General features: G+C 55.7%; 1 protein-coding gene across 3 annotated transcripts in view; it reads left to right on the top strand.

The window, feature by feature from the left end:
- The first annotated feature begins 6,165 nt into the window (after positions 1-6,165).
- The window catches only part of homer2 (homer scaffold protein 2), a 196,544-nt gene continuing 193,960 nt past the window's right edge, over positions 6,166-8,749 (top strand). For 2 of the 3 annotated variants that reach the window (XM_072470293.1, XM_072470297.1), the window contains exon 1: positions 6,168-6,412. In XM_072470293.1, coding sequence (XP_072326394.1) covers positions 6,408-6,412 — 5 coding nt within the window. In that variant the 5' untranslated portion in view covers positions 6,168-6,407. Of the gene's footprint in view, positions 6,413-8,749 lie in introns of all 3 variants that reach the window. The other variant, XM_072470296.1, reaches the window with a different exon arrangement.

The following is an 8,749-nucleotide window of genomic DNA, read 5'->3' as shown; positions in this document are numbered from 1 at the left end:
TAATACTCCTGCCTACTCTCTTAAAAAAGGCCTTAGTGATCACGATGGGAAGGCACTGAAACACAAACAAAAACCTCGGAAGGACCACCATTTTGACCGACTGCACTCTACCCGCCAGCGAGAGCGGTAACATGTCCCATCTTTTAAAATCCTCCTCCATTTGCTCCACCAACCTCGTCAGATTCAGTTTATGTAGGGTCCCCCAACTCCTGGCTATCTGGGTCCCCAGATACCGAAAGCTCCCCTCCGCCCTCCTCAGCGGTAGGTCCCCTATCCCTCTTTCTTGGTCCCCCGCCTGTAATACAAAGAGCTCACTCTTCCCTAGATTGAGCTTATAGCCCGAAAACTCCCCAAACTCCCTAAGAGTCTGCATGACCTCCACCACCCCCTCCATTGGATCCGCCACGTACAGCAACAGGTCATCCGCATATAGCGACACCCGATGCTCTTCTCCCCCTCGGACCACCCCCCTCCATTTATTAGACTCCCTCAATGACATGGCCAATGGTTTGATCGCCAATGCGAACAACAGGGGGGACAGGGGGCACCCCTGCCTCATCCCTCGGTACAGTCGAAAGTACTCCGACCTCCGCCGGTTCGTCACTACACTCGCCACCGGGGCGCTGTAAAGGAGCTTAACCCAATTGATAAACCCTACCCCGAACCCAAACCTACGCAGCACCTCCCAGAGGTACTCCCACTCTACTCGGTCAAAGGCCTTCTTCGCGTCCATAGCTGCCACTATCTCCACCTCTCCCTCCTCCGATGGCATCATTATCACGTTTAAGAGCCGCCGCACATTGGTGTTTAGTTGCCTGCCCTTTACCAATCCCGTCTGGTCCTCGTGGATTACCCCCGGGACACAGTCCTCGATCCTTGTGGCCAGCACTTTTGCCAGCAACTTTGCATCCACCTTGAGGAGCGGGATCGGCCTGTACGATCCACATTGCAGTGGGTCCTTGTCCCGCTTTAGGATCAAAGAAATTGTCGCTTCCGACATTGTCGAGGGCAGGGTCCCCTCCTCTCTTGCCTCATGAAAGGTCCTCACCAGTAGCGGGGCCAACAGGTCTGCGTACTTCCTGTAGAACTCCACCGGGAATCCGTCCGGTCCCGGGGCCTTCCCTGCCTGCATGCTCCCCAAACTCTTGCTCAGCTCCTCCAACCCAATTGGTGCCCCCAAACCAGCCATCTCTTGCTCCTCCACCCTCGGGAATCTCAGCTGATCTAGGAATCGTCTCATCCCCTCTTCCCCCGCTGGGGGCTGGGATCTGTACAGCTCTTCATAAAAGGCCTTGAATACCTCGTTTATTTTTGTCGCACTCCGAACCGTGGCTCCCCTTCCATCTTTGACTCCCCTTATTTCCCTCGCTGCCATCCTCTTACGGAGCTGGTGTGCCAGCATCCGACTAGCCTTTTCCCGTACTCGTAGGTCGTCCCCTGCGCCTTCGTCCACTGTGTCTCCGCCTTCCCTGTGGTCAACAGGTCAAACTCCGTCTGGAGCCGTCGTCTTTCCCCAAGTAATCTTTCCTCTGGGGCCTCTGCGTATCTCCTGTCCACTCTCAAAATCTCCCCCACTAACCTCTCCCTTTCCATACCCTCTGTCTTCTCCCTATGAGCCCTAATGGAAATTAGCTCTCCCCTGATCACCGCCTTCAACGCCTCCCATACCACCCCCACCCGCACCTCCCCATTGTCGTTAGCCTCCAAGTACCTTTCGATACACCCACTCACCTTCCCACACACCACCTCGTCCGCCAGCAGTCCCACATCCAGCCGCCACAACGGGCGTTGGTCCCTCTCCTCTTCCACCAGTTCCACCCAGTGCGGGGCATGGTCCGAAACGGCTATAGCCGAATACTCCGTCCCCTCCACCCTCGGGATGAGCGCCCTACCCAGAACAAAGAAATCTATCCGGGAGTAGGCTTTGTGTACATGGGAGAAGAAAGAAAATTCCCTGGCCTGCGGCCTTGCAAACCGCCATGGGTCCACTCCCCCCATCTGATCCATAAACCCCCTAAGTACCTTGGCCGCCGCCGGCCTCTTTCCAGTCCTTGATTTGGTGCTGGGTCCAACACTGTATTGAAGTCCCCTCCCATTATCAGGCCTCCTTTCTCCAGGTCCGGAATGCGCCCCAACATGCGCTCCATGAATCCTGCATCATCCCAGTTCGGGGCGTATACGTTTACCAACACCACCCGCGTCCCTTGCAGCCTACCGCTCACCATTACATATCGCCCTCCATTGTCCGCTACAGTAGTCTTGGCCTCAAATGACACCCGCTTTCCCACCAATATTGCCACCCCTCTATTCTTCGCGTCCATTCCCGAGTGGAATACCTGTCCTACCCATCGCTTTCTTAACCTGACCTGGTCCGCCACCTTCAGATGTGTCTCTTGGAGCATGGCCACGTCCGCCTTCAGTCCCTTTAAGTGCGCGAACACTCGAGCCCTCTTCACCGGCCCATTCAGGCCCCTCACATTCCACGTTATCAGCCGGATTGGAGGGGCTCTCACCCCCCTCCCCCCACGCCCCGCCGACTAGCCATCTCCTTTTCTGGGCCAGTCCCGTGTCCACGCCTCCCTCACCCTCCAGTCCCCCAGAGAGGGGACCCCCGTCCCGAACACCTCTTCTGTGTCCCATTCCCTTTCGGCCAGTGCAGCAGCAGCCCTTTCCCCCCCCCCCCTTTCCCCCCTGTCCTCCCCCCGCTAGACCCCTGTCTAGCTTTTTTGCTCCCCCCATGTCACTCCCGTAAGTCAGCTGACGCCTGCTGACCCCGGCTTCCCCTGCCGTCCCATTGACCTCCCCGCGTGGGAGTCTCCCAATCCATATGCATTCCTTTGTTCCCCTTCCCGCCTTTCTTCCCGCGCACGGGAAAAAACCCCGTGCTTTCCAAAGCCCGCTCCGCCCCCTCTGGAGCAGCTCCTGTCGCGGCCTTGCCTCTCTCCCCCAGCCCATGTAACATTTCCTGCGCGTGATTGACCCCCTATACACAACAACCATCACACATCAAACCTCAAACATCCCCCCCACCCTCACAAACCCTCAGTTAGAGTCCAACTTTTCGGCTTGTACAAAGGTCCACGCCTCCTCAGGCGTCTCAAAGTAATAGTGTTGATCCTTGTATGTGACCCACAGTCGCGCTGGCTGCAGCATTCCGAATTTCACTTCTTTCCGGTACAACGCCGCTTTGGCCCGGTTGAAACCCGCTCTCCGCTTTGCAACCTCCGTGCTCCAGTCCGGGTATATTCGGATCTCTGCATTGTCCCACTTACTGCTCCGCTCCTTCTTGGCCCATCTCAGGACCCTCTCTCTGTCCGTGAACCGGTGGAACCTCACCACCATCGCCCTTGGCGGCTCGTTTGCCTGGGGCTTCTTCGCCAGCACCCGATGTGCCCCGTCCAACTCCAGCGGCCTCGAAGGGGCCTTCGTGCCCATCATCGTCTCGAGCATCGTGCTCGCGTATGCCCCGGCATCAGCCCCCTCCACTCCCTCAGGGAGACCCAGGATTCGCAGATTCTTTCTCCTCGACCTGTTCTCCAGGTCTTCGAATCTTCCCGCCCACCTCTTATGTAGCGCCTCGTTCTGCTCCACTCTCACCGCCAGGCCCACGAGCTCGTCCTCGTTCTGACTGACTCTTTTCTGTACCTCCTGGATCTTAGCTTCGTGGACCTTCTGGATGATCCCGAGTCCTTCAATTGCCGAAAGCATAGGCGCCAACATCTCCTTGCGCATCTCCTCGTGCTGCTCCTCGAAGCAGCGCTTGATGAACTCCTGCAGCTCCCCTTTGTCCCTGGCCGCCGCCATTTTGTTTTCTTTCCCTCGCTTCTCCCGTTGCTCCAGTGCCGCTCCTTTGGCCGTTACACTTCTGGTCCGTTTCATAGAAGTTGGCAGTGTTTGCTTCACCAGTCTGCCCCAAAAAGTCTATGGAAACTCCTGAAAAAGGTCTGGGAGTCCGTTCCAGACGGGAGCTGCCAAATGCGCGACCTACTCCTCCATGGCCGTCACCAGAAGCCTCGTCCCTGCCTCTTCAATGGCCCTGGTAGATCCTTTCACAGTTGTTCCCTCTGCTGCTAGAATTCACCTTTGATAGAGTCAAGTCAGATTGCAGCTTTAAGCTAGCCCTTCCCCCGCCTGCATGCTGGAAGGGGCCTCTGTCTATTGCTGCAGCTCAAGCCAAATCTTTCACTGTTTCTGCCGGGTCTGGTAGCCAAAAGACACAACATCCCTGGGGGACACTGTCAGGGGAATGCTGCAGTCTTCTTCCCACACCGGGAAATGTCAAACAAATGCCGTGGGGGCCCTGTAAAAGAGCCCAAAAGTCCGTTCCAAGCAGGAGCTGCCGTATATGCGACCTAGCTCTGCATAGCCGCACCCGGAACCTGCTTTCCCCTTTAAGGGGGAGAGCTGACTGGTGGCGGTTTAACCTGAGGGTCACCACACCTCAGGCGAGGGGCAAGGTGGGGCCTTCATGAGAACCTCAGCCGGTTCGGGTATTGAACCCGCCCTGCTGGCCTCGCTCTGCATCATTAACCAGCTGACTAGCCAACTGAGCTAAACCGGCCCCACTAGTATGGCTGTAGTAATTAGTTGGATTGTACTAGTTAGTGAGGGGGTTGTAATGAGTTGGGTTGTACTAATTAGTGAGTGGTGTGATAGTTCACTGGGCTGTACTAATTAGCAAAGGAGTAGTAATTAGTTGTGTTTGACTAGTTAGTGAAGGAGTGGCAGTACTAGATAGTGAGGGAGTAGAAGTTAGCTGGGTTGTGGTACTTATTGAGGGATTGGTAGTTTGCTGGTTGTCCTAGTTAGTGAAGTGGAGTGATAGTTATCTGGATTGTGCTAGTAAATGAGGGATTGGTAGTTTGCTGAGTTTTGCTAGTTAGTGAAGTGGAGTGACAGCTATCTGAGTTGTTGTAGTTAATGATGAATTGGTAGTTCGCTGTGTTGTACTAGTTACTGAGGTAGAGTTATAGTTAGTTTCTTTTAACTAATTAGTGAATGAGTGGTAATTAGTTGTGCTGTACTAGTTAGTAAGGAGACATCTTAGTTGCTGGGTTGTACTAGTTAGCGAAGAAGTGTGATCGTTCTCTGGTTTGCACTAAATAGTGAAGGAGTGGTAATGAAATGAAAATGAAAATGAAATGAAAATCGCTTATTGTCACAAGTAGGCTTCAAATGAAGTTACTGTGAAAAGCCCCTAGTCGCCACATTCCGGCGCCTGTTCGGGGAGGCTGGTACGGGAATTTAACCGTGCTGCTGGCCTGCCTTGGTCTGCTTTAAAAGCCAGCGATTTAGCCCTGTGCTAAACAGCCCCAATAATTAGTTGGGTTGTTCAAGTTAGTGAGGTAGAGTGGTAGTCAGCAGTGTTGTACTAGTTAATGAGAGATTGGTAGTTATCCAGGATTCACTAGTTAGTGAGGTAGAGTGATAGCTAGCTGGGTTGCACTCATTAGTGAAGGAGTGATAATTAGTTGGGTTTCACTAGTTAGTGAGGTGGAGTGGTAGTTAGCTGGGTTTCACAAATTAGTGAAGGAGTGTTAGCTGGGTTGTCAGTTAGATGGAGTGCTATAAGCTGGGTTGTTAGTGAGGTGCAGTGTTAGTTAGCTGGGTTGTTAGGTGGAATGCTAGTTAGCTGGACTGTTAGTGAAGTGCAATGATAGTTAGCTGGGTTGTTAGTGAGGTGAAATGCTAGTTAGCTGGGTTGTTACTGAGGTGGAGTGCTAATTAGCTGGGTTGTTAGCAAGGTGTGGTGCTAGTTGCTGGGCTGTTAGTGAGGTGCAATGCTAGTTAGCTGGGTTGTTAGTGAGGTGGAGTGCTAGTTAGATGGGTTGTTAATGAGATGCCGTGCTAGTTAGATGGGTTGTTAGTAAGGAGCCATGCTAGTTAGCTGGATTGTTAGAGGAGTGTGGTGCTAGTTAGCTGGGTTGTTAGTGAGGTGCAGTGCAAGTTAGCTGGGTTGTTGGTGTGGTGGAGTGCTAGTTAGATGGGTTGTCAGTGAGGTGGAGTGCTAGGTAGCTGTGTTATTAATGAGAGGCAGTGGTAGTTAGCTGGGTTGCTAGTGAGGGGCAGTGGTAGTTAGCTGGGTTGCTAGTGAGGAGCAGTGCTAGTTGGCTGTGTTGCACTAGTTAGTTGCGCTGCCGCCCAGGGGCGCCGCTCTGTCACTGCTCCTGCTGCTGCTGTGAGCGGAGACGCGGGTCCGGAGCTCCCGCAGCCCGGCCGGGGCCGCTACATGGCGTGAGGAGACCGGCAGCAGCTGTCCTCCACCGGGAGAGGAAATCAGCGGCGGGAGAGGCTCCCTGTCCGCCCACAGCTCACTCAGCCCCGCCAACCGGAGCCGGGATGGAGCCCAGAGGCTGAAGCAGCCGGGAGGGAAAACCAGGAAAACTCCCGGAGCAGAGAGCTCGGAAATGGGGTGAGTTCCAGAGGGACCGGGAGCAGGGCTGAGTGAGGGCTGAAACTGACCAGTCCGGAGTGAAACTGACCAGCCCCGACTGAACCTGACCAGTCCGGAGTGAAACTGACCAGTCCGTAGTGAAACTGACCAGCCCGGAGTGAAACTGACCAGCCCGGAGTGAAACTGACCAGCCCGGAGTGAAACTGACCAGCCCGGGCTGAAACTGACCAGTCCGGGCTGAAACTGACCAGTCCGGAGTGAAACTGACCAGCCCCGACTGAACCTGACCAGTCCGGAGTGAAACTGACCAGTCCGGAGTGAACCTGCCCAGTCCGGAGTGAACCTGACCAGTCCGGAGTGAAACTGAACAGCCCGGGCTGAAACTGACCAGTCCGGAGTGACAGTGACCAGTCCCGACTGAACCTGACCACCCCGGAGTAAAATTGACCATCCCGGACTGAAACTGACTACAACGGAGCGACACTGGCGATCACGGAATGTAACTGGCCATCCCGATTGAGACCCGGACATTATCAGACTCGGCAATATCCCAAGTGTAGCCTTAGAATCATGGGTTCAATTCCAGCGACCATAGTAAAAAATCAAAGGCTCAGAATTGTGAGAATGGCGCACTGTCAGAGGGTCAGTACTGAGGGAGTGCTGCACTGTCAGAGGGTCAGTACTGAGGGAGTGCCGCACTGTCAGAGGGTCAGTACTGAGGGAGTGCTGCACTGTCAGAGGGTCAGTACTGAGGGAGTGCCGCACTGTCAGAGGGTCAGTACTGAGGGAGCGCCGCACTGTCAGAGAGTCAGTACTGAGGGAGTGCTGCACTGTCAGAGGGTCAGTACTGAGGGAGTGCTGCACTGTCAGAGGGTCAGTACTGAGGGAGTGCCGCACTGTCAGAGGGTCAGTACTGAGGGAGTGCCGCACTGTCAGAGGGTCAGTACTGAGGGAGTGCCGCACTGTCAGAGGGTCAGTACTGAGGGAGTGCCGCACTGTCAGAGGGTCAGTACTGAGGGAGTGCCACACTGTCAGAGGGTCAGTACTGAGGGAGTGCCGCACTGTCAGAGGGTCAGTACTGAGGGAGCGCCGCACTGTCAGAGGGTCAGTACTGAGGGAGTGCTGCACTGTCAGAGGGTCAGTACTGAGGGAGTGCTGCATTGTCAGAGGGTCAGTACTGACGGAGTGCCGCACTGTCAGAGAGTCAGTACTGAGGGAGTGCTGCACTGTCAGAGGGTCAGTACTGAGGGAGTGCCGCACTGTCAGAGGGTCAGTACTGAGGGAGCGCCGCACTGTCAGAGAGTCAGTACTGAGGGAGTGCTGCACTGTCAGAGGGTCAGTACTGAGGGAGCGCCGCACTGTCGGAGGGTCAGTACTGTGGGAGCGCCGCACTGTCGGAGGGTCAGTACTGAGGGAGCGCCGCACTGTCGGAGGGTCAGTACTGAGGGAGCGCCGCACTGTCGGAGGGTCAGTACTGAGGGAGCGCCGCACTGTCGGAGGGTCAGTACTGAGGGAGTGCCGCACTGTAGGAATGTCAGTACTGAGGGAGTGCCGCACTGTAGGAATGTCAGTACTGAGGGAGTGCCGCACTGTCGGAGGGTCAGTACTGAGGGAGTGCTGCACTGTCGGAGGGTCAGTACTGAGGGAGTGCCGCACTGTCGGAGGGTCAGTACTGAGGGAGTGCCGCACTGTCAGAGTGTCAGTACTGAGGGAGTGCCGCACTGTCGGAGGGTCAGTACTGAGGGAGTGCCGCAGTGTCGGAGGGTCAGTACTGAGGGAGTGCCGCACTGTCGGAGGGTCAGTACTGAGGGAGTGCCGCACTGTCGGAGGGTCAGTACTGAGGGAGTGCCGCACTGTCGGAGGGTCAGTACTGAGCGAGTGCCGCACTGTCAGAGAGTCAGTACTGAGGGAGTGCTGCACTGTCAGAGGGTCAGTACTGAGGGAGTGCCGCATTGTCGGAGGGTCAGTACTGAGGGAGTGCCGCACTGTCAGAGTGTCAGTACTGAGGGAGTGCCGCACTGTCGGAGGGTCAGTACTGAGGGAGTGCCGCAGTGTCGGAGGGTCAGTACTGAGGGAGCGCCGCACTGTCAGAGGGTCAGTACTGAGAGAGTGCTGCACTGTCAGAGGGTCAGTACTGAGGGAGTGCTGCATTGTCAGAGGGTCAGTACTGACGGAGTGCCGCACTGTCAGAGAGTCAGTACTGAGGGAGTGCTGCACTGTCAGAGGGTCAGTACTGAGGGAGTGCCGCACTGTCAGAGGGTCAGTACTGAGGGAGCGCCGCACTGTCAGAGAGTCAGTACTGAGGGAGTGCTGCACTGTCAGAGGGTCAGTACTGAGGGAGTGCCGCACTGTCAG

The sequence above is a fragment of the Scyliorhinus torazame genome, chromosome 12 (genome assembly GCF_047496885.1).
Source record: "Scyliorhinus torazame isolate Kashiwa2021f chromosome 12, sScyTor2.1, whole genome shotgun sequence".
In the NCBI taxonomy this organism is placed as follows: domain Eukaryota; kingdom Metazoa; phylum Chordata; class Chondrichthyes; order Carcharhiniformes; family Scyliorhinidae; genus Scyliorhinus; species Scyliorhinus torazame.
Note: the sequence above shows the minus strand (reverse complement) of the source record. Positions and strands in the feature narration are given on the sequence as shown.